This window comes from Sitophilus oryzae, unplaced genomic scaffold (assembly GCF_002938485.1).
Source record: "Sitophilus oryzae breed Bouriz unplaced genomic scaffold, Soryzae_2.0 scaffold_154_pilon_pilon, whole genome shotgun sequence".
Lineage (NCBI taxonomy): Eukaryota > Metazoa > Arthropoda > Insecta > Coleoptera > Curculionidae > Sitophilus > Sitophilus oryzae.
In genome coordinates this window covers 1,438,212-1,465,146 of record NW_022146225.1, presented here as the reverse complement: position 1 = coordinate 1,465,146, position 26,935 = coordinate 1,438,212, and the positions used below count along the sequence as shown (strand labels likewise).

General features: G+C 32.4%; 1 protein-coding gene across 6 annotated transcripts in view; it reads right to left on the bottom strand.

Annotated features, from left to right (window-relative positions):
* LOC115878981 (glutamate receptor ionotropic, kainate 2-like) overlaps positions 1 to 26,935 on the bottom strand; it is a 63,350-nt gene that overhangs the window by 8,146 nt on the left and 28,269 nt on the right. The window contains exons 4-12 of one of the 6 annotated variants that reach the window (XM_030895591.1): positions 25,520 to 25,771; positions 25,249 to 25,424; positions 20,797 to 21,015; positions 13,739 to 13,891; positions 8,477 to 8,680; positions 7,526 to 7,729; positions 2,926 to 3,129; positions 2,058 to 2,162; positions 1,633 to 1,893 (exon numbers count right to left, since the gene is read on the bottom strand). In XM_030895591.1, coding sequence (XP_030751451.1) covers positions 1,633 to 1,893; positions 2,058 to 2,162; positions 2,926 to 3,129; positions 7,526 to 7,729; positions 8,477 to 8,680; positions 13,739 to 13,891; positions 20,797 to 21,015; positions 25,249 to 25,424; positions 25,520 to 25,771 — 1,778 coding nt within the window. Of the gene's footprint in view, positions 1 to 315; positions 574 to 1,632; positions 1,894 to 2,057; positions 2,163 to 2,925; positions 3,130 to 7,525; positions 7,730 to 8,476; positions 8,681 to 13,738; positions 13,892 to 20,796; positions 21,016 to 25,248; positions 25,425 to 25,519; positions 25,772 to 26,935 lie in introns of all 6 variants that reach the window. The other 5 variants (XM_030895592.1, XM_030895594.1, XM_030895597.1 and 2 more) reach the window with 5 other exon arrangements.

Genomic DNA, 26,935 nt, shown 5'->3' with positions numbered 1-26,935 from the left:
TAGGTGCTAATAATATTTTAACATAACAAGTTTTTGGCATTAATCAGAAAATACTGTAGAGATAAGTTTTCAAATTGTTGATAAAAAAATAATCCCACGTATATGGTATACTTGTATTATTTTTATGAAATCTTCGGTTATTTTTAGGTTATAAAATATACAGGGTATTAATTTGAAAAGTAACAATTGAGACTATTTTATAGGCAGCAAGATGTCTAATACATATTTTCTGTATATTTTCTCTAGATAGCGCTGATAGGTTTAGTTCCGATTATACACAAAAACTTGCTTTATTTATTTTTTTAAACCAAATACCTTCGGATTAAGATCTGAACCCTGTTGCATCAAAGTGCCGATAGTGAACCAGAACGAGTTAGCTAATGAGAACTGGTTCTTCAATTTCTCGTTCTCCACGTCACAGGGATGGGGGTTGTGCCATTCGTACGGCGAAAATCTGGCAACCACGAACATGGTGATGGACACCAAGACGTAGGCGCTGAAAACGTACATCCAGATGTCAGTGGCCAGGGGGTTCATGAAGGAGAAGAGTCTCGTTTGTGGACTGGACGGTACCTTGAAGGCAAGAGAATAGTTTAGAGTATAAGGAGAGAACAGAATTTCATAGCTCCGTATCTCTTGTAGTATAATCCAAAGAATTAGATCAGAGTTTAAGATTTTCAGGTCTATTTTGGTCCTCTTCTTGTCTCCAGTTTTACCGTTTTCACATACTCCATTATCTTGAAGCGTTTTTCATAGAGCACTATACCAATGCCCTGTTTGTAGATCCACTACACTAGTTTTGACAGTTTTCTATGATGTCTGCCTGTGTTCTGGTGAATGCTTTCCCAGTTCTAGACTCTGGACCGTTATAAATGATTCATTAACTTAAAGAATAGTATTAGTTGGCTTGTAATATTGTCAACGAGCTTGTATATTATGTTAAAATTTGAGAAATGCCAAAATTTATTTGTATTTTCTGACTTTCTATAAGTGAGATCGAAGAAGAGTTCATATAAGAGAAATTTATTTATTCCTCTGATCACTATTAAGGTAAATCGGTTCAGAACTTTATAATAAATTAATTACACGCTTAAGTTTGATTGAATCTGGATATTTGATTTATTTGAATACATATTTTTACAATGTTGGGTTACTATTCGTTCAAAAAAGACAAACTAAAGGTTCTTTTATTTTTGATTAGTATTTTTTTAGGATAATCATTTTTAGAGCTTCTGATATTTTTTTGACAACCTTAATTTTATAATTACTGTAGAACTGCTGATCAATTTGGCAATTATTCTGTCGGTATGTCAATTGATTGACACAGTCAATTAGTTTCGGTCATTTCCTGTTTCACCGAAAATTACTATAACTTTTGGTTTTTACTTATTAAAAGGTTCATTATTGGTAAATCAAACTCATGAGTATAAAGTATAATTGAAACTACTAATTTTCAGATTCTAAATGAGGCTTAAGTATTAGCATTGCCAGGCATTAATAATTAGGATTACCAGACAATGGTTCAAACGAAAAAAAGAGTTCTAAGATATTTATAATACATATACAATACAATTCTTTATTAGTTTGTCATTTTTCTTTTTAAATCAATTTTTTTAAACTCCTATTAGGTACCTGAGGAGATACGCCTGTACCCTGTCTCAGAAATGTACCCGCAACAAACCAGAAACTGTTCGACATGTTCATGTGGTTCACCAGCTTCACCTCTGCATCCCTCTTCCATGGTCGGGGGTTCACCCACTCGTACGGCGTGAACCTGGCCAGGGCGTATATGGTGAACCCGGCCATAAACGAAGCTCCCAAAGTGGACAGCCAAATTTTAAAGCCCAGCGGGTTCAGGAAGGTGAAAAAGGCGGATTCTTTATCTGTCGGCACCTGTCATTATCCATTTTTTTTTTATATTTAAGGATTTTTTTATATTGGGCGAAAGAAAATTACAAAATATTATATTAATTAGTATTACATATAAAAGTCTTTTGACCTAACCTTAATGAATTACTCTATAGATATAGATGACATATTATTAAAAAAAAACTTACCTTAAAAAGTATACTTATTCCTAGATTCATAAAGGGTTTGGTAAAATCAATAACACTCTCTCTTGCATAGTTGATGGTCATTGATCCGACAGCCAAATCTGCCTTCTGTAAATTAAACCACAAGCAAAATCTTAGTCGGTAATATTAATTATACAGGGTGAGTGTTAAATAAGTGCCACATAAGTGCAAGTAGTGTAGATCTTGTCAAAAAATGTTTACAATTTGTAGACAAAGGTAAAGTAAACATAAAAAGAGAATACAAAACAAGTAAACAAATTACATTGTCAGTCTTATTGTTTAAAATAAACATTTATAAATGTTTACAATGTCAAAGAAAAAAAAAATAAAAATAATATTCAAAAATATTTAGTAAGTTTATAGTAAATGTAGTAGTAGAAGGGTAATAGCAAATATTAGACCAGTGTTTACAAGATCAAATTCGATTATCAAAATATAAGTCATTTACGGCGTAGAAAGCCGTGTCTAGTAAATAAGATTTCAATGCTTTGCGAAATAAAGAAAATGATGTTATGGATTTGATTTCAAATGGCAGGTGATTGTGCATTTTTTTCGAGTTGTATAATATTGAACTTTTAACTAACTCTGAGCGTGGGGTAGGTAGATAAAGATCTTGCTCCGCGTTCCTGAGTGGATAAGTGTGAGATGGCCTTTCTTGAGAAGCTGATACATGCTTACGTATTAGGCAAACGCATTCAAATATAAATAAGGAAGGAAGAGTTAATATTTATAATTTATTGCAAAAGTTTAATTTTGAGATCCACTGAATCTTTTCTGGGTTTTCTTAGTTCCAATTGATAAGGATGAAATTTATATGTTTTTATATTACTCCTATATTTTTTACGCGTACCTTATCCATAAGTTGTCTTACTATGCCGTTCCACTCGCCAGTATCCAGATCTATGGCACCGTACTTTCCGTCAGGTACCAACTCAATTCGGTACTCAAAACCGATCATTTTGGCCAGTTCTTTGAGCAAGTCTATGCAGAAGCCTTCGTAGCGATTGTTACCGGACAAGTTCGAGCCAGATTTTAGCATTACATAGGGTTGTTCCTGGAAAAAAGGGTGTGGGATGTCTAGCGATATAGTGGGCAAGGCTAGTGAAGGGTTACAAAGATAGTTATGTTTAAAAGATATACTAAAATTATATGCAGGGTGTTTCAAAACAAATGCGACAAACTTCAGGGGGTGATTCCTTGTTCAAAATAAAGGGTAGCTTGCTTTATAAACGTTGGGTCAAAAGTAAACCATTTAGGGAGATATCGCGGTACAAAGATGGCGGAAAAATAATGTTTTAATTTTTTATCTTGAAAACGAAAAGAGATAGACTAATGAAATTTTATGGAAGCATTACTGTTGTGAAAACACACTTTTTGGTAATTTTTTCATTTTTTTAAAATGAGTGGAAGGGGTTGAAATAAACTACCCCTATCATTCTTGTTAATGAAATTTAAAGAACAATCTTATCAAACACATGCAAAAAAATTAATTTGGATAGTTTAGTTTGTTTAGAAACTTTTTTATCTCTTGTGTTTTTTTGATAAAGCTCACCGATTTGAAATTAAAAAATAAAATGTAAAGCATTACATGTCAGGACAAAAAACATTTTTAGATAAAGAATCTAGTGGGCAGCTGTAATTTTTTTAGGAAAAATCTAGTCGGCCGCTGTCACTTTTCATGTGTTTGATAAGATTTTTCTTTAAATTTCGTTAACAAGAATGATAGGGGTAGTTTATTTCAACCCCTTCCACTCATTTTAAAAAAGTGAAAAAATTACCAGAAAGTGTGTTTTCATAACAGTAATGCTTCCATAAAATTTCATTAGTCTATCTGTTTTCGTTTTCAAGATAAAAAATTAAAACATTATTTTTCCGCCATCTTTGTACCGCGATATCTCCCTAAATGGTTTACTTTTGACCCAACGTTTATAAAGCAAACTACCCTTTATTTTGAACAAGGAATCACCCCCTGAAGTTTTTCGCATTTGTTTTGAAACACCCTGTATATTGATTTGTTTTGAGCCAACATGTTGAGTTGGGGGTTGGAATCTTTGATGATACAACAGCAAAATAAAACACCAATTCAAACATATATAGCAAAATGTAAACAAGCTGTTCGTTTATCTATATTAGTTTGATTTGACAATTTATTTAATATTATCTTTTTCACAATTTATCTGCTGGTGCTTCTGAACGCTACTGTCTAAAATACTAATTTATGGAGTGTTATGTTTCTACTTTTACTGCATTTTTTTTTATCTATACATAAGTAATAATTAAATTCTAGTAAAATAATGAACAACTATTTGCATAAAAGCTAGACCGTTTAACATGAACATTACTACAGATTATACTCACCTAAAAAACTCTGACGGTGTTGACTTCACTATTAACTAACTTCTTCTTAGAGACCTATTTACAATGGCTGGATTGAGCCAATATGAATTTTTGTTGCCAACTTTTAACATTTTCGAATATAGTTTATTTGAAATTGTAACGACAATTTGACTCGAAATACCAAGTATATGGTACCAAATTATTCTCAAAAATTGCTTTTTCCAAATATACTAGTGAAAAAAATGTGATATGATTAAAAATACGATTTGGGCATCTTTTAACCGGCCAGGAAAAGACACTAAAAGCATTAGACGATCAAATCTATTTTTTCAAGGTTCTTTGAGTAAAAATTAGTGTTTTTAACACAGCCATGGCACTCTAGATTGAAATCCAAAATACAATTTTGTTTTATGCGAGAATGTCAGAAGTTGACATATGATATGTCAATCGATTCACAATGTCATTTTCTATCGAATGAAGTAAAAAAATACCGAGGGTGCCATTTAAAAATTAAAAATTGTAGTCATTTCCGGTGAAACAGGAAGTGGCCGAAAACAAACGAATACGTCAATCAATCCTAATTTGTGTCATTGAGATTGTCATAATTTGAAATTATTTTTATATTAGGTATAATTTTATATATTTTATTGAGAACAATTTAGTTTTTTAATTATCTTAAATTATCCATGAAAAAATGCAGCAATTATACGGTCTTTGCAAGGGTCCAGATTTAATTTCGTCTGAAATAATTCCAGCCATTAGTACCCTTCTGTTCGATTAAATGAGACAATTTAACTTGAAACGCCTTCTTTTACAGGGAATCTTACAATTGGTGGCAGCATTATGTTAACTTTGTCTAAAATCTAATAATATACTCAGATTCAAAAAAACGCAACAGAGAAATTTTTAGTCAAATTTAAAGTGTTATATTTTTGTTATTTTTCGCCACAATGTCATTTTGATGATTTTTTAGCAAGCTGTATATAATTATATTAGCGTGTACCAGCGACTCGTTCGCGTCGAATTAATCATTTGTAATGGTGATGATAAAGCAAATAACATGGTAATATTGGAGGGGTAGTTTTATCTCGTTGGAATTTGACTTTCGAAAAATCCGTTTGCCAAATATAAGCTTTTTACGTCAAGCAGTTTAAGCAGAATCGTGGTTAAGAAATTACCGAACTTTTTGGAACACCCTGTATGATTTTTTAAAAAATTTCAAAATATGTAAAAAAATCAAATAAATTATGCGTGTCCAAGCGTTTTCCCGAAAGACTAACCGTTTTTTAAATAACAAATATTGTAATATTTGAGGGGCGTTTTCGCCCCCTTGGAATTTGAGATTCGAGAAACCCCTCCTTATCGAACCTCTACACCCCACAGTCAATCCGTTTGCCAAAATCAGCTTTAAACGTCAAGCAGTTTAAACAGAATCGTGATTACTCAATGGTCATATTTTATGAAACACCCTGTATAAATTTATAAAAAATCTTAAAATATGTAAAACAACAAAATAAAATATACGCGTTTAAGAGTTTTTCCGGAAACTTGGCCGTTTTTTAAATAAAAAAGAGAGATAGTTTCACCCCCTTAGAACCTCTACACCCTAAAGTCAATCTGTTTTCCAAAAATCAGCTTTTTACGTCAAGCGATTTAAGCAGGATCGTGATTAATCAATGACCAGATTTTTAGAAACACCCTGTATACATTTTTAAAAAATCTTAAAATATGTAAAAAAACAAAATAAAATATACGTGTTTAAACGTTTTTCGGAAACTTGACCGTTTTTAAATAAAAATATTGTAATATTTGAGGGGTGGTTTCACCCTCTTGGAACTGGAATTTCGAAAAATCCCTTCGTATCGAACCTCTACACCTTAGAATCAACCTGTATGCCAAAATTGAGCTTCTTACGTTGAGTGGTTTGAGCAGGATCGTGATTAATCAGTATGTCAGTCACTTAAGGATTTTATATTAGTATAGATCAACTTTAATTCGTAAACTCAGTTTTTTTTGAGGGGTTGTTTTTTACCTTAACTTTAAAACACCCTGTGCAATAATTTCGTTTGTAAATTTTCCTATAATATAATTTTAGAGTCAGGATAGTAAATTAAATAAAGGCTCTTTGACTTACTAGCTTACATGTTTGATTCCCTCATGGACAAAATGTATTACCTACCTGTTAAAATACTTATTTGTATAATACTCTGTATAATGGTTTGGTTTTTGCTTTGAATAAGAAGACTAAGGAAGGAGCATATCAAAAATCTTAGGTACACCGCGATGGGCCTCAAATATGGCCGACTTAAATTCCGGTTTATCAGTGTCGTTCTAATTTTATTTAAAAAATGTAAAACTATGATGTAGGGTAGATGTGGGGTAGACTCAATAATTTGTTGTTTTATTTTACGTTGTGAATAAATGTTGGTAGTTATTAAAATTGTTATAAAAATACATAATTCTAATAAAAATAGATGTTATAATAAGTATTTATTAACACAAACATCCGATACGCTACTGAAGCAAGTCAAATTAACGTATCTAAATTCTTTGACATCTAATCTTTGACAAGTAATAAATAAAAGCTAAAATGCAACAAAAATATATAATTTAGTTAATTTAAGTGAATTTCATAAATGATCGGTTTACTACACGTATCTATATTATATAGACACTTACTAGCGAAAAGTTGTTCCATTATTTCACTCAATTTTTGCCGAGATCTACCGCACGCTACACAACCAACTATTTTAGAGTCTTTTCGATAAATCGCGATAGTGTCACTGTTAATTTAAGTTCTGCCACAATTTCCATCTAGATTTACTACCTTTATACAGCTATCAGTAGTAGAATAAATAATAAATAACATAAAATCAGCTCCGTAAAGACTGACAAATCCACAAAATTTCAAATCAAATTCAAATGTGTCAAATGAATCGTCAAACAGAACTGTCAAGGATCCCCACCCTAGAGAGCTTTTATGGTGCCTTTTCCGCCCACCATGCATGAATACTTGGACAGCATTATGCTCCTTCCTTAGTCTTCTTATTCAAAGGGTTTTTGTCTAGTATAAAGTAGAAAAAAAAACAAGCAAAAAAAAATCATGTACATACATGCATCATAAGCTCCCTAACCATGCCATTCCACAAGCCAGTCTCTGGATCAAAGGCTCCGTATTTTCCGTCAGGAACCAGATCCAGAAGATAGTCAAATCCGACTTTTTCTCCGATTTTTTCCAGGATGTCTACGCAGAAGCCGTAAAATCTACCGTTTCCCGTATAGTTTTTCCAAGCATGCATCATGACGTATGGCGTTTCCTAATTGCATGCAAACAACAAGTAAAAAACAGAAAAAATATCACTACAAACTTTAATACGTAGGTTGCCTTATAAGTATTTACAAAAAGTGAAACAGAAATTGAATTTTTAATTCAGTTTTTGTTTCAAATCACATTTCCTGAATATATAAATAATTATTTTTCCATAGCAACTATTAAAATTGCTTTATATCTATCAAAAATAGTAGATAAATTAGTACTTTAACCACAAGGGTAGTTTAAATGATACTTTAACAGCGAGGACAGGTTAAAAACGTTATTTCTTTTCGCACGTTTTTTAATTACTTCCATTTTTGAAAAATTTTGTATTCCTTTACATAAGTTATTCTGGATTTCAATGGAAGTAGTTTGGATATGGCGTTTGTCGCCTCAGCCTGAATATCTGTTGGTAATTTACTTATTTCGTTTTGAGCCATTTCTGGCTCCAATTCAATCAGCAATCGACTCAAAACTGACAACCATCTGACAACTAAAGAGACAGCTTTATTTATTTGTCAAATTACATAGAAACCAACGTCAACCCAGCATAATATTTTTTCTACTCGTAATAAATTTCGTGAAATAATAATTTCTGAATATTTTTTAAAACGCAACTCGCTATGGAAAAATATATTGTTTTATACACGACGATAAAATTGCATTATCGTCTTGTATAAAAAATAAATATTAAACGCTTCATATGAGTGGAAATAAAACTCTTAAACGACTGTAGATAAAATAGACTTACCAAGATTGTGGTGACCACAAGTGTGACGTTCATGTTACCGTGATCGAAGAAGGCATTCCTGTCGGTGATATTCACTCCAGTACCTGGATGCCATTCACCAACTTTCACCAAAGCGTGCTGCTTTAATTTCAGTAGGTCCAGCTTGAACCTTATACGTTTTCCCTCCTTGAATTCTATAGGGCCTGTTAGGCCCTTGAATTCAACCTGAAAGACATTAGTAAGCTCAATTAAAAAGGTAAGAATCTTGTAACCATTGCATTGCTTGAAAAGACTAAAGAAGGACTTTAATACTATTTTTTTACGACTAGCTAAGAAAATGCAGTTTGACACACGGAAAACTCGATCTGAAATTGGCATTTTGTAAACTGTTGTGTGCTAGGGATTTATCGCACGACATGTGTCATTTTGTACACGACATGTGTCAGTTTTAACATATTTAACCTCCAATGTTTAGCTGAAACGCCAAACGCAACGCAACCGTCAGAAAAGTGTCATCATTACATCGCAAATTATTTCACAAAACTGGCAAAAACTGACTAGCAGAATCTGCTGCGAATTTGTAGTCGTAGAAAAAATAGCGTAAAAACTCGTTCGAAATGGTATATGGTAACACGACAGGCTCAAGAATTAAATCACGGTATGTGATTCCTGTTAGAAACCTTTCAAGAAAAACGAGATCGGGTTTTCGGCCTAACTGGACTCCTCCCCAGACCATAACTGTTCCACCTTGATAAGGGTGCACTTCCTGAACATGATCCAACCGAATAAGATTTCCTGGTTCTCTCCATACCCTAAGCCTTCTTGAATCCGGATGAATTCCAAAGCGTGACTTATCCGTGAAGAGAACATTGGCTCATTGTTCATTCGACCACTGAACATGATCTTGTGCTCACAAATATCGTACCTCTCGATTTCCTCTCGTTAAGGGTTGAGCTCTCCAGGGGCGTCTGCTTCTTAAATTGACCTCTCTTAATCTATTGCGGACAGTATCAGGACTAACGGTTACATTATGTGTTTCCTGGAGAATTAAACTAAGCTCTGGTGCTGTAAGAGTCGGTCGGCGTCGAGCATTTAATTGTAAAAAATGATCTTGCTGAGGGGTAGTAATGTAACGATGTCGCCCTGTGTGCCTTTCAGCAACACCACCACTTTCACGGTAGCGTGCACTTAATCAAGATATTACACTTTGCGTTGTATTGAATGCTCTAGCTACGTCGATTTGGCGCATTGCAGCTTCGAGCATACCCATGGCCCTTAGCATTTCGTCTCTGTTAAGATGTCTACGCTCCATAACGTTGTTTAATACTAAACAAAATTATTTGAATGAATTCTGGCCAGTTATCATAAAAACATAGCCAGTACAGGTTAAATTCGAACAATTGATGCTATGTGCTTTCTATACATTTGACAAAAAATGCACAAACACTTCTGCAAATATCCCATATTTAGGAATAATAGGTGTGACTACTTCGTTTCAATCAAAGTAGAAAGAATCGGCCTACAAATATGTGGTTGTTTATTCAAAACATTTATTTTTAACTTTAATAAAATGATATCCCTAGATTTTTCCGGTGTGTGTATTTTAATTTGATTTGATTTTTTGCATGTTTCTTTTGTGTTACTTTGTTAATTTTAATGTTATTTCTAGATTATTTGCATGGAAAGTTTAGGTATAGTAACATAAAACATCATTTAAAAGCAAGTTTATTTGTCCTTTGGTTTTTTAAATAACATACAGGGTGTCCCAGAAATAAGTGCAAGTATTTTAAGGGATGATAGATCTCGATAAAATAAACATAGGTATTTTCTCGTTATCGTTTTTCAAAAAGTCCAAAATAACGGAGTTATTTTACTTTGAAAATTTCCAAAAAAATGTCTTTTTGCTAAAATTTTGAGAACCACTGGATCTTTTCTGGATTTTCTTTCTCGTAAATTTAATCTAATACCTATGTTCTATCTATCTATTTTGAAATTTTTTTTTCGCGATTTTCTGGGGTTGAATAAGTAGAGTTATAATAAGTTATTAAGTTAATTAGGAGTAGAATTACTTAGTTATTTGATATGAACTATAAATTGATCAAACCCCCTAGTCAATGTGAATTAAATAAAAATATAAATACCATAATTTCCAGGGAAATAAATAAAATTGGTAATATTTTAGAAATTAGCCAAGTAAACTTATTTTAGTGAATAAACTAAAAAAAGACCTTGTAGGGTATTTCTAATTTATCCTGGCATTATTTAAACAATTTGTTTATCCATTTTAAAGCTAAATACATTGACAAACTGCGGACAAACGAGTTTAATCGGTTTATTCAACCATCACTTCGGTCATAATGGCCGGCGATGTCAACAAATCGTTTATCAAAGAGGTCGACGCGTCGCATATCGTTAAAGATTTACTCACTATGCGCTAAAATTAATGGAAAATCAACACTCGATAGATCACTTTAACATAATTTATCATACGTACATCGTACAATCGTAATAGAGATAGTTTACAAGCTATTTTCTATGTAAAAATTAGGTATATAGCTAGCTTTTTACAGCTTTTATTACTTTTAATTCTATTGCGTCCCATTTCTTGAGATATAACTCATCATACATTCTCAGGGTTTTGAGAAAAACCAGCATCTGAGACGGTTTGCTACAGGGTGGTCCGAACTGTATTCCGGAAACTGCGGCAGCATATTCTGCAGATAAAAATAAGTAAAAACGCTCTTATAATATAGTTTCGGAGATACAGGGTGTAGAAGTATCATTTTTATTTCGATTTTTTCCAAATAATGTCAATATTTGTATATTTTTTTATTCAGTAGTGTTATACAGTTACGGACAAAAAGTTATTACTCTTCAAACCAGTTAAAAAATATGTAGGTGGCGCCCTCTACAAGTAGGAGTCATATTGACATCAAAATAAAATTTCTCATGTCAAAAAACTCCCAGACACCAATTTTCATCCAAATATTGACGTTACTTCATAAATTACATGGAAAAAATCGAAATAAAATGAAACTTCTTCGCCCTGTATCTCCGAAACTAAGCATTTTAGGACATACATTTATACGAACTTTTTTACTTATTTTTCTCTGAAGAATATGCTACCGAAGTATCCAGAATACAGTTCGGACCACCATGTATAGCATAAAAAGTATATCTTAACCTAAAATAATTTAATAAAATTCAGCTGTAATTTAATATAAGTTATCAAATTACAAACGTTTTTACAGACTCTGATAGGATTTCTTTTACTTCCGCTTAACTTATAATTAGTTTGAACAAATTTAACCCCCTATAACATCCCTCAAATTCAACATGAAAACCGTCAATTTAGCCCGCTGTTTTATTTTCGAAAAACTGGGTGAAACTTTTAATTAATTTATAGGAAAAGAAGAGTATAAAGAGGAAAACAAAGCATTATTAAAATCATTATTATTAACTTAAGCTTGGAAAGCGGAGAAAAAAGATAATTATACCGTTAGAGATAAGGTTACTTGCCTTGATTTTAGGGTGGGGGTAAAAGTAATTAGGAAAGGTACGGATCGTAATAGAGTACTAAATATTAAGCTTCCTGATAGAGACGTTTATATGTTTTTAAAAAATATGGTACTTAAGTATTTTTAGATTTTTAATTTTCTTTAAGGAAAAAATATCACGATGAAGTTCAAAAATGTGATCAAACCAAACAAAATTGTTTATTTCTGGCTGCTTTTGATTCAAATTACATTAAAAAACCTTTTTCAAGTTTTTAAGTATTTTGGCCACCTTGAGACTTACAAATAATATCAAAATTGCCAATTTAAAAGTAAAAACTCAAAGTTATAAGAACTTTTTTTCCATTAATTTTGATCCATTGTGATGGAATAAGCATTAGGCTTTTGTAATATAAAAGTTTATATTTTAGAGTTTTTGTAAATAAATTTACAAAATTTAATAAAAATCTAATAAAATATTTGTAAAGGTGAAAAAATCAATAAGTGTTCATCATATATTTTTAAGTTATGAAAAAACGTCCACAAATACACAATCTACTGTTAGCCATAGACAGAAAGTGGAGGCAAATAAATTTTAAAAAGCCTATTTTTTTCCATTTAAATTAAGCATTTTTTACTATTACTGGATAAAAACAAAAACTCTATAGAAATCCTTGGATTGGTTTACTCCAAATTCTTAGTAGAATGAACTAAAGTACAAAAAATCTGAACGAACGGAGGCCTAAGCAAGAAAAGGCAGATAAAAATTGTCACGAAGTCTCCGAAAAAGTCTTAATGATGTTTCCGAAATACGGACATCAGTCGAATTTTATATTAACGACTAATCTGATAACTTCGTCCTGCCAAATTACATTAATTTCGTTGACAGTTCTTTAGTTTTTCCTCCTGCTACCTCTCTATTTCTTTTATTTGTTGTTAATTTCGTCTATTTAATTATGTAGGTAATTAAGTGAAAGTGTGTAAAAAATAAACCCCAAAAAATCTAATTAATTACTTTATTTTTATTTTTCTTTAACTTTTTTATTAGTTCTTTTAATTATTGTCCGGCTATTGTATTATTTTCATTTGATTATCGAGAGTACAATTTAGTCCGACCTGAGTTTATATCAATTTGGGAAAATTATCTAAAATATAAAAAATTATACACTTGAAAATTTTATTTTTTATATTAATCATAAAATTTTCCACTTTTTCTTTGGTACAAAAATATACAGGGTGGTCCAAACTGTATTCCGGAAACTTATCGGCAGCATATTCTGCAGATAAAAATAAGTAAGAAAGTTCGTATAAATGTATGTTCTAAAATGCTTAGTTTCGGAGATACAGGGTTTAAAAGTTTCATTTTTATTTCGATTTTTTCCAAATAAATTCTGAAGTAACGTCAATATTTGGATGAAAGCTAGCGTCTGGGAGTTTTTGGATATGAGAAATTTAATTTTGATGTCAATTTGCAGGGGGCTCCACCTACATACATTTGTTTTAACTGTTTTGAAAAGTAATAACTTTATTAACATTTCGTCCATACCTGTGTGTGTGTAAAACTACGCGAGTACACGTAATTTTTTACGTAAAAATCTCTTGGTAAAAATCGCTACTAGTAACCGTTCTTAAACTTCTACACCCTATATCTCCGAAATGAAGCATTTTAAGACATACGTTTATAAAAACTTTTTTACTTATTTTTTTAACGAATAAAATTCTGACCACCCTGTGTAATTGTCTCTAATCATAATTAATAAATTCCGCTCTGTACATTTCAACTACTTACAGTATTTATGTAGTTGATGAGGCTAAGACCACCATCCCATGGTTGTTCTTTGTCGCAGGACACGTTGGATAGTTTTAAAGAATGTGATTGTTCTAGTGTTTGTAGACCTATAGCAAACACGTACACTGAATCGTACATTAGTGCTGCATCTGCCTAGAACATAAAAACAACAATCATATTAGTTTTGTTTGATATAATTTGTTTTATAAGGCTGGCATATTTTTCTTTCTGTATAATTTTAGATTTTCTTAAAAAATAAGCAAGTGGTCATCATATCTTACTTTGTTATGAAAAATCATTCAAAAATGTACATGTTTTTTTCATTTTTGATTTCAGAAAAATTCTGTGAAACAAATTTTCTCAAAACTGTCAATTCAATTTATCAAAAATCCAAAAAGAGGGAATATAAGCATCTCAGGCAGATTTATCTTTTCTTAGTTCACGAACTTTTTGAAAATCCTCAGGGTTTTCCACTAGTCTAAGACTTTTTTAAGTCGTATGTTCTAGTCTGTATTAGTTTACGTTAGGTTCTGGCAAATGTTAACATGATTGGAAGGGTAATCTCGATAAGATTTATCCCGATCGTCTGACATCAGGGTCCCTAAGGGGAGGAAAAAGTTTCGATCCCCTAGAAACTCCACGGTCAATAAATAATAAATACTGCAGAGGTCTGGAAAAAACTTGAAAATATAGTTGATATTACTAATAAACGAACCAATATATTATGCGGAGGAATAAATACTTTGATCGAAGGTTTTTTCTGTTGGTGTAGTTTTTTAAAAATAAATAATATTTCGTGAATCAAATTAATATTAATTACGCATTTTTCTTTGATGATTTTCTTTGTAGTACAGGAGTCAGGGGGAAAATTATGGTACTGCAAAAGAATACAAGCCCAAAAATAATAAGTATTAGAATTAACTACCTGTCATGCATTAAATTGTTTTCCACGATTCAAAATTATTTATCATGGTATCATGAAAATTGCTTTTTTTTTCAAATAATAGATCAAATTTTTCAAAAATAATCATAATTTTGTCAAAAAAGTTGAAAAATTTAGGAATTTACCAAGTGGATAAATTTAACCGTGAATAACTTTTGAAAGAGTAGGTTTATCGAAAAATTGTCAGAGACCTTTTTTGTAGAGCGTTCAGTTCTTTACAAGAATATGTGATTGTTATTGCTGCGCGAGAACAATATCAAGAGAAAAAAAAAAATATTTGCAAAAAGTGGCAAATTCCCATGTAATTTAAATGAGAAATGAATCGTCTTTGGTGGAAGGTATGAGGACAGTTTCTATATTATTATTTCTCTTTTATTAAAGTTCAGGACAGTATAGTTAGATTCTCTGGAATAGGGATCATGGTTTTCTCTGCCGTGCTCTTTTACATGTGAATTCCAGGCAGAGTACGGCACTCCATTCATTTCATTCAATAAAATAAATAGGGCTATTTACAAATTCAGCGTTTTATTTACATAACCTATTTTCCTTAAATTTCCCAAAATATTGCTTCTGTCGAGGCGCATCCGAGGTAATCACAATAAAAAAATTTTTAACACAACGTATGTTCCTTTCTTTCTTTTAAATTTCTTGTTATACAGTTGGCCAAAATATTACCTCTTCAACTTTGTTGACGAATTTGGGTTATTACACTACAGTAGTAACTTTATTTTCACTATATAACCGGTAAACGAATTTTCCGGAACATCTCAAATCGCAACCGGATTTCTCCAAATCCCTAAAAATTCCCAGTTTTACAGGTCCTCGTTTTGTCCGAAACTTTCTGAATCGTGATAGTCCAAAACAAATACGTGCCCGGTTGATTTAGATGCCACCCAGTTAAAAACTACCGGCCCTGAGTTGTTAGTTGGGTCCGAAAGGGAGCCGGGAGAAATAATTGGAATGGATCCAAATTAGATCAGGCAAAGTCTTATCGATGGGGCGGGAAGTAGACTTGGCACTGTGTCGTTGAGTTTCCCGCTTCGGGCAGATCGATGCCTTGTTTGTTACTCCAGTGACTAATTTTCCTTATTTTTAATAAAGATTCTTTTTTTAAACTACACTCAAAAATATGGCTAGTGACAATTTTTTCTAATTATGGTTTTGCTTTAAACTACATTAAAATAGCAAAAACTATGTCTTTGCTTTTTGGTCCCAATCAACACACCTCTGAAATAGTGTTTATTGACCAGAAAACAAGCTTGAACACAACTTTACTTATAGCACAGAATATCTAGCTACGCAACAGAAAAATACTCGAAATGAAAGAGCTAAAATTACACAAATAAAATACTAGATGGCGCGACAACATCATAAACAGAATATAATTGGAAATTTTCAATTTTCGGTTTTAGATCGACGGTTGTCGACGGCACGTCAACGGCCTTAAAGCTCGGCTAAATATGCACAGTTGCCAGATTCAAAATTATATATTATTTATTCGTTTGGCTTTTAAAATAGTTTTAAGTTTAAGTATATTATTAGAAAACATATGCTCACAAAATACATTTTTAATATATGTAATACACTACTTTATTATGTTAACTAAGAAAATAACTTTAATTATCTTTATAATTAATAATATACAGGGCGATTGATAGTGATATATATTAATGCTGAAACGTTAGTAATGAAATATACGTTTAATAATAATGGAAATAATTTATTAAAATGCAGTATAAAAAATGTTAATTGACTAAAAAAATACTATAATAATAAATTTCTTCTGTTGCCACGTTATTTATATAGACCTAGGTAGATTTTAAAAGTGACACAGGTACAATTAATAATATATTAGTTCGGCATAAAAGTTGCTGTCACGACATCGTACAATAAATTAAAATTCGTAAAATAAATTAAAATGATTAATTAAACAAATCTTTATAAAGAAACGCAAGTACATATCCCAAATTTTGGCCCAATCGAACTCCAGAAAATGATATCCTAATATTGTACTATATTATGGTACCATTCGATATGCTTCATAATATTGCAATGTCACCGAACATCCGTAGTATACCAAGTTTAAGGACAGTCGAACGTCAGGAAATGGTATCGTAATATGGTACTATAGGTAGGTACCACTTTATATGCATCATATTACATACATTTACCATCATATTACAATGTCATCAAAGATACGTAATATACCAAGTTTAAGCCCAATCGAACGCCAGGAAATGGTATCGTAATATGGTACCTCTTGATATGCTTCATGGTACCATAATATTGCAATGTCATCAAAAATACGCAAGTAAAATCAAATATGAGCCCAATCGAAAGTCAGGAAGTGGTATCATAATATGGTACTATAGAAGGTACCACTTTATATGCATTATAGTACCATCATATTACAGTGTCACCGAACATACGTATCATACAAAGTTTAAGCCCAATCGAACGCCAGGAAATGGTATCGTATAATATGGTACTACATTATGGTACCCCTTGATATGCTTCATGGTACCATAATATTGCAATGTCATAAAAAACACGCAGGTATAATCAAATATGAGCCCAATCGAACGTCAGGAAGTGGTATCATAATATGGCACTATAGAAGGTACCAGTTTATATGCATCAAAGTACCATCATATCTTATTACAATGTCACCGAACACACGTAGTATACAAAGTATAAGACCAATCGAACGCCAGGAAATGGTATAGTAATATGGTACTACTATATTATGGTACCTCTTGATGTACTTCATGGTACCATAATATTGCAATGTCGTCAAAAATACGCAAGTATAATCAAATATGAGCCCAATCGAACGTCAGAAAGTGGTATCCTAATATGGTACTATATTAAGGTACCACTTTATATGCATCATAGTACCATCATATGACAATATCACCGAAGATACTTACTATACCAAGTATATATAAGTCCAATCGAACGCCAGGAAATTCAATTACAATCAAACGTCACAAAGTGATATAATTCAGCTCGTAAGATTTAACTCCAACTAACATGGCAAGTTAAATACCTAAACGTTTGAAAAAAGAGCTCTAATCTATTTTAATATGTTTAAATGATGTAGCAAATTTGAAGGTAGGCTTGAATGGCAACGCTGCATAAAATTCTTTTAAATTTCGTTTGTAGAAAACTGTTTTCTTTTAAATTTATCGCCCTCTATTATGTAGTAGCAAAACTACTGCATCAAAATATCTGATTTGGAGACAAGCCTGTCTCCTTTTGATACCTACGATTTTATACGTGTAACGAGGCTTCTGTTGCGTAGCTAGATATTCTGTGCTTATAGGTTTGGTGCATTCTCCGCCGGTGCTGCCACCATTGGAGAATATCGTAAACAATCGGTATATACAAACACACGGGTTTAAATAGCCAGTATAACGAAAAAAAAAATTATATAATTATTCGAAGTTATATTAAGTGTTAGGAAGTATAAGTTGTGAAAATTCAAAAATAAAAAAAATAAAAAATATTTTGATATCTTCAGAAGGTCTAACTTGTATTATGATTTATTATTGAAGTTAATACTTTTTAGAAGAGTTCAACTACGGTAGCGAGCATAGTTTCACGCACAGGTTTTGCTAGTGGGGACATAACTTTTTCGGCTATAACAAAATTTTTTAAAGATATATAACTTTAATTTTAGAAGATATTTATAAAAAAATTAAGTTAAGCACTAGTTGATTAAAATAAGAGTATACCATTAATATTGCAAATTATATTTTATCCTCTCATAGTATAGGTCTATTTATTGTATAGGTCTATTTATTATACATTTTTTGATCAAATCGGTGTGTGAAGCTGCGAAGTTATAAAATGTTGATTCGGGAGAGTTGAATATCCGAGATAGTTGAGTTATTGAATGTTATTGCACCCAACAACCACATAATTACGCTCTTCTTTACGCGTTAACATATTTTTTCGGTAAGTTTATTAATATTAGAGATTGTCAAAACACAACGCCCAGTTCGAGTTCTTTTTCACTTAATTTTTACTAGCCGAAACAGCGTTATATCACGCAAACCTCGTACCTAAACGTTTTATAGTTTCAAAAACTGCATTAGCAAAAAACTAAAATACTTAAATATTATGACAAGGCCACGATTTTCTTCCACGATATTATTTCTATACGATCAACATGAACTGTAACAGGGATGGCGTAAAATACATAGCGAAAATTTCTGATTTCTGCCGTATACAGCGTGGGGACGGAATTTTTTGAAATCAACTGAAATGCACCAAGGCTATAGCAACTCACTTGACCCAGCGTATAGTGCATAAATCTTCTCTATAAACAAGAGGTTTCAGAATGATGAACAGATCGTTTTAATATGCAAAACTTCTACTTCGTCTCATTATTTCTATAGTCGTCTAATGTCATGTGCGCACACATTATCCCTGATAGATGGATCTGTTTACTCCCGTTTTCGTTGCTTGTTCCTGCTCTTTCCTCTGTTTCGCCGTTTTGGCTACGGACTCTATCGCATAGAGAAAGATAATATAACTATTTCGAATAAGGTATAAATAGTAGGAATATATAGTGGAGGGACCACTATATTTTTCTGGTGGAGTTGGAGAAAATACATCGAAAGAGATTTATTATGACGATAAAAACGGATCAGGAGACTTGATTTATGTGTTTGCGTTGGTTAAAATATTTTTTGTTTTGATTTACTGTGTTTAACAGAAAATTTAGTGCTTCTTGAACGCCGAAATTCGTAATGTTACATCAAGCATAGTATTAATTAACTATTTAACATAATTCTACTATACAAAAAATTGTGGAAACTATATACCAATTAAAATCGTCAGGAAATTCAAAGTTTCTTGTTTTTCAAATTAATATTTTTTTTTAGAAAATATGCGATAATTGTTTTGAGTAGTTTATTTTAATTAAAAGAAAATATGTAAAAGTGGGCAACGCTGTGCCGGTCAATCTTAATGACGTGATTAAAAGTTTAATTGGTATGAACATATAAGGGTTGTTTCATTAATGTCGGAATATAGTACACGTATCACCGATACTCAAAGTTCTTTAATTTTGACAGTGACTCACTCACCCATCATAAAAAAGCCCAAGTTACTTTTAGTGAGTCTCACAAACAGATAGATATAAGAGAATAATCCATTATATCGATTACAAAGTAAGTATAAACCTTTTAATAAGAAGACCAAGAAAGGAGCATATCAAAAATCTTAGGTCCACCGCGATGGGACTCAAATATGGCCGACTTAAATTCCGGTTTATCAGTGCCGTTCTAATTTTATTTAAAAAATGTAAAACTATGATGTAGGGTAGACGTGGGGTAGACTCATTAATTTTTTTTATTTTACGTTGTGAATAAATGTTGGTAGTTATTAAATTGTTATAAAAACATATTATTATAATAAAAATAGATAATATATATAAATATTTATTAACACAAACATCTGATACGCTACTGAAGCAGGTAAGTCAAATTGACGTATCTAAATTCTTTGACCTAATCTTTGACAAGTAGTAAATAAAAGCAAAAATGCAAGAAAAAATATATAGTTAGTTAATTTACGTGAATTTCATAAATGATCGGTTTACTACACGTATGTATATTATATAGTCACTTACTAGCGAAAAGTTGTTCCATTATTTCACTCGATTTTTGCCGAGATCTACCGCACGCTACACAACCAACTATTTTAGAGTCTTTTTCGATAAATCGCGATAGTGTCACTGTTAATTTAAGTTCTGCCACAATTTCCATCTAGATTTACTACCTTTATACAACTATCAGTAGTAGAATAAATAATAAATAACATAAAATAAGTTCCGTAAAGACTGACAAATCCACAAAATTTCAAATCAAATTCAAATGTGTCAAATGAATCGTCAAACAGAACTGTCAAGGATCCCCACCCTAGAGTGCTTTTTCCGCCCACCATGCATGAATACATGGATACCATTATGCTCTTTCCTTAGTCTTCTTATTCAAAGGTCTAAACAGTGCACATAAAAATACAATATTTTAATTAGATTGTGTGATATATTGCTGATCAATTTTAAAAAATAAGTTAATAATAAATAAAAAATGGTAAGACTTACTTTAATGAAACTGGTATTGATCATACTGATCTCCTGATTGGCCTGGAACTTTCCCATGTCCCTCAGAACCTCCCTGACAGCCATCTGATCGATGTCAACTATTCTAAACGCTGTCATGTTGACGAAATTGTACTTGAAGTCCTCCAAGTCGAAAGTTTCTATATCGAAGGAAGTGAATACGTAGTGGTATTTGTAATCGTTCATTTGCAATTGCAATATCTGGAAAAATGTGTCGAAAAGATCTTGAATTAATGACATTTAATATATCTTTATAAATATTGAAGTTTATAATTTTGTTATTTAATGAAGAAAAAGTTATTTTTATACCAGACGATAAAATGGTATTAATTGGTAAACAATATTTTTTCCATAGCGAGTTACGTTTTAAAAAATATTCAGAAATTATTATTTGAAGGAATTTATTAAGAGTAGAAAAAATATTGTGCTGGATTGGTGTTGGTTTCTATGTAATTTGACAAATAAATAAAGCTGTCTCTTTAGTTGTCAGTTTTGAGTCAATATTTTTTAATTCTCTCTCGTGTCGATTGCTGGTTGAACTGGAGCCAGAAATGGCTCAAAACGAAATAAGTAAATTACCAACAGATATTCAGGTTGAGGCGACAAACGCCATATCCAAACTAATTCCATTTAAATCCCGAACAACTTATGAAAAGGAATACAAAAAAACGTGCGAGAAGAAATAAAGTTTTTAACCTATCCTCGCTGTTAAAGTATCATTTAATCTACTTTTGCGGTTAAAATACTATTTTATCTACTATTTTTGATAGATATAAGGCCATTTTTACAGTTGCTATGGAAAAAATACACATATTTTTGAGAAACTAATGTTTTTGAGCGATTAGTCATGGATGATTACTTCCACGAAACACCTCCCATCACAGCATGTGTAGAATAAAAAGATTATAAGCTGAGAAAAATGGCTGTGAGACAACGGTTGCATATAAAATACACTCACCGACACGAACAACGGGCATACATAACATATATTTTGTTCCAGTGGGCCGATTTTGATGATTTTTCAAGCAATATGTAGCTAAATGATTTGACTTTTTAGTATCTCTTTCTAAATTAAAAATTAAAGTTTCTACCAATGTCAATTATACGAGGGAAAACAAAATGTTGATATTTTGGTGTAAGTTTGAAACATCCTGTGAAGTACCTATGTTAAGACAGCAAGGAATTTAAGGGGAATTTAAGGAGTTTAGCGTTATTTTTTTTTTCTGTTTTATAGATATGGGTACTTTTAAAATTATTCCATCTACGTAGTTTTCGAGATCCCAATGAAGTGATAAGAATTTAAGACACTCTGTACAGGGTGGCTCGAATTCGACGCTTATCTTTGGGATTTCGGAAACCGTAAGAGATACCGGATCGGTTAAATGGAGGCAAAGTTGCTCAATTTGATGCTCAATAAAATGCCGTATTGCATTTTGAAAAATTCCGAATATATTCGAAAAAAAACGGAATTTTCAATTTTGTTTTATATTGTTTCCTGGCTTTATTTGTATATATATATATATATATATATTATATAGTATATTATTTATAACTTAAAATAAAAAACACATTTTCATGGCTACTTTTTCTGTTCTATAACTTCTTCTTCTTCCTTTTTCATACTAGGCGAATCGCCTGTTTGGTTTCGTCGTCTCTACCGGTTAGACTGACAAGTTGTCGCTCCATCGTTTTCGTGGACGTCCTAAGCTTCTGCGACCTAGCGGTGATTTGTCGCGTGCCAACCAAACCAAACCAAACTCTTACTATCCTTCTGTTGTCCATTCTGCTGATATGCTCGTTCCATTCTTCCTTTCTGCTGAGTACCCACTCATTTACATTTTCCACCTTGCACGCTCTTCTTATGCTTTCATTTCTCTCCCTGTCCAGAAGCGTCTTTCCAGCTATTCTGCGTAGTACTTTCATTTCGGTTGTTTCTAATAGTTGTTTAGTTTTCGCTGTATCAGGTCGAGTTTCTGCAGTGTATGTCATTATTAGTCGTACCGTTGCCTTGTAAATTCTCGCTTTAGTCTCCAACTCAATGTTTTTATTTCGCCATATTGTATCATTCAGGCATCCTGCTATTCTGGTTGCCTTCGTTGTCCGTTCTCGCACCTCCGCTTCTACATCACCATATCCTGAGATTTCTATGCCTAGATACTTAAACTTCATCTCTTGCTGAATAACATTGCCCTCGACTTCCAGTTTGCATCTTAGTGGTACTTTTAATGTCGTCATGCATTTAGTTTTCTGAGTCGATATTATCATAATAAGTGATTTGGCAGTGCAATTAAATCGATGTAATAAGCGCTGTAGATCGTTCTCATTTTCAGCTACCAATACGGCGTCGTCGGCATAGTATAGAATAGTAAATTCCTGGTCGCCCATACTGTATCCCTTCAGTAAACGTACATTTCCTACTACTTCGTCCATAATGATATTGAAAAGAAGAGGGCTCAGGGAGTCACCTTGTCGGATACCACAGCCTGCATTTATTGGTTTGGTCAGGACCCCGTTAATTTTAGCTTGAATTTGGTTCGCTTCATATATGTTTTGTATGGTTTTAACGAGGTTGTGTGGGATTTGCCTATTGTAAAGAAGATGTACAACGTCTCTTAGCTGCACACGGTCGAACGCTTTTTCTAAATCAATAAAACACATATACGCTGGTTTGTTATATTCGATTGATTTTTCTGTTATCTGTCTTATGACAAAAACCGCGTCTGTGCATGATCTGCCCGATCTGAAACCTTGCTGTTCATCTGCTAAGCATGTTAAGTCGTTTATTTTGGTTGTTATCACTTTTGTCGTAAGTTTTAGTGTGGTGCTTAGAAGATTTATGCCTCTATAGTTTGAGGGCAGCTTCTTATCTCCTCTTTTAAACATCAAGATAGTGGTGCTGGTTCGCCATTCATCGGGTATCCTGTGTTGGTAAAGAATTTTTTGAATCAGGGATGTTAGCTGCTGTATGAGACTTTGGCCGCCATATTTAAGTAATTCGTTTGGGATATCATCGTGCCCTGGGCTCTTCCTATTCTTTAGCTTTCGAAGGGATGTAATTATATCTCTATAACTCTGTGTGATTAAATATTGACTTTGACGTTTTGGCTTCTGGCGACCATCATCAACTTAATTTTTTTAAATACGGACCTGATTTTTTTTCAATTTAATTAAATCCTTTCATCACTCTTAAAACGCTATATATAGTCACTTTGATATTTGCCGACATTTCGTACAGAAAATTCCATTACCAGAATATTTTATGCAAAAAACAAATTTTATGCAAAAAACAAAAAAAAACAACAAAAAATGCAATACGGCATTTTATTGAGCATCAAATTGCGCAACTTTGCCTCCATTTAACCGATCATGTATCTCTTACGGTTTCCGTAATTTCAATGATGAGCGTCGAATTTGAGCCACCCTGTACACGAACTTTCTTGCCCTTGGTTACAATATACGGCTAAGACTTGCTAAGACACTCTTTTTAAGTCTTTTTCCGATGTTCCGATAACCAAATGCCACTTTCTATGGCTTTTCACTGTGCTATCGAGTGTTCCTTTGTAAATTTGAGCCTTTTCAGCCTTTAAGTATCGGTTTTATGGCTCTAAACTTCCTCTAAATCGGTTGTAGTACGTGTTTAGTAATAAAGTCACTGCCTTTTTATTTTTCTTTGAAAAAAGATCTAATGAACCTATTTTTATTGTTATTGTGTAGATTTTGTTGGATATATGTAAATAGACATAAAAAAAAAGAAAGCAAAAATAGAAATAAAAAGAAAATATTAAAATGATTGTGAAAACATAAAATTGACTAGTATAATACTAATGGTTGGTTGGTTGAACTGGCGACTGCGACTTTGTGGAACTTTAATCAAAATTCCCATTTTGATATCACTCACTATGAAACCCCTGATTATATCATCACTATCAACCAACTATAATATGAATATTCGAAAAAAAAATTCCAAAACTTTAAAAAAATTGATAATATACAACGATTTTGAATAATTATCACTTTTTAAGTAACACATTTTGAGCCATACAAAATTACCGAACTTTGAACAAAAAATGTGATACAAAATTCAACGCGACTGTGAATTTTTTTTTCTGAAACGACCAGACCTTTAAATGTTCGAATTAAAGAACATAAAGATTATTAAAAAAGAGATTTTTGCAAAAAAAATGTCAGCATTCATGGAACACAGACTATAAAGTAGACTTGAACCAGTGCAACATCTTAATGAAAGAATCGATAGCCTCTAAACCTAAAATATAAATAAATGTTGTGCTGAAGCATCTGTAAATATTAGAAAAGTATGTCTATCACTTCTTGGATAACTTTTTCAACACCAAATAACATTCATATATCGACATTTTAAGCTTACTGGTCACTTCATTAAACAACTGTCATCAGACACTGCAATTTTGGACTTACCCCTTTAAGAAACAACTGCATATTAGACGGTCTGGTGTCTATAACAATGTTGTGAATCTCCTTGCTCTTGATTTCTTTCAAGACCACCCTGTACGTATCCGGGTCCGCCTGTCGCAGATGAATTTCCAGATCTTTGTTGTGTGGCGACCTTACCAGTTCTCTCAGCTTGATCAGTCCTGTAAAAACAATTCAGCAACGATAATAATCAGAGTTGGTTTCTTTAGGTTATTTCCTGTTAAAGTTTGGTTACCCTGTATAAATAAATACCAACCGTAGTCTTCCTCGTATATAATGGCCACTTTAGTCCAATTCAAGAAGCTCATAACGTCTTCAAAGGCGGAATTGAGTAGGTTTTGAGCAGGATACAAGTTGATAGAGAACTCTTTGACGTCTGTTTCAAGGTCGATTCTGGTTTCAAGATGAGGGATGTCCAGGGCATCGCAGATCGAGTGGATGTGTGAGCCCAGCAGGGGGTCTGAGGGGCCGAAAACTGCGTAGACTCCGTTTTGGACTTGTCGACAAGCTGTAAAAAGAAACACTAAACTCTAAAAACATGCTTAGGAGTCTATTACGCTGTACTTTAGGATCGCTCAGGGGTCGGGTAAAACGGGTGTGTGGCCGAAGGAAATATCCCAAGCAGCATTTGGACGTCGGGACAACGTTGTGTCACGCGACCAACTGCACTAGTTTGGAGAAGAATAATTTTTGGGTCGAAACGACTTTGGATACCGACGTTGGCTAGCAGCCTAATTTAGTACAAACTGCAACGTTGTTTAAAATCCTAATTCACAGAAATACAAAACTATAATAATATGGCGTCTAAGTCTAAATTGGGATAATTATAGTAAAAATATTATTTTTATGATTTGGTTAGAGACATATGCCAGATGGCAGTAAAGGAAAACAAAACAAAAGATATTGAAATTAATAACTCTATCAAATCTATCCTTGATTAAGCTAAAATGTTTTACAAGACTTCCCTGTATTACCCTAATTACCTTTAAATTACCCTAGCTTTATTAACCTTCATCGACATCAAAAACACCCGAGTAAAAAGTGACACGAGGCAAACGATATAGGATTAAAAAACGGGTTGATTAAGCGGTCCCTGATTTATCGCTACTATTTTCACATTAGCCCTGCTGATTCCTGTCGGATGAAAGTCCGAAAAAAACATGGGCAAAGGAGGTTATCAGCTAAATATGGCAAGTTATCTTTTTTAAATCGACGGAGGTTAATAAATGGATCTGGGGAATGATGTATGAATGGAGAATGACCTATTTTGATATTATTTAATGGAAAATAAAATAATAAACATAAATATGTATGTAATATTGACATTACTGACTTTTAAAAAAATTGAAAAATTAAATTATCTACATTTCATCCCTCTTCCATTTCACTTAGTTCCCTCACTCGGTTTTTCTTATTTCTCGCCTCATTTAATTAAGCAAAATATTCTTGTACTATCTTTATTAAATACTTGTCTAACATCAACAAAAATAAATAAGAAGATTAACAATAGTAATTAAAGATTTTAATACGAGTACATTCATTTTTGTCTGGTAAAAATGCTAGACTTCTTTGGCTTAAAACCTACATTCTAGCGTTTTAAAAAAGCGACGAGTTTGTGATATTTTGATATGTCAGTCTTTTCCCTTAATTCTAGCATTGTCCGTATCATGCT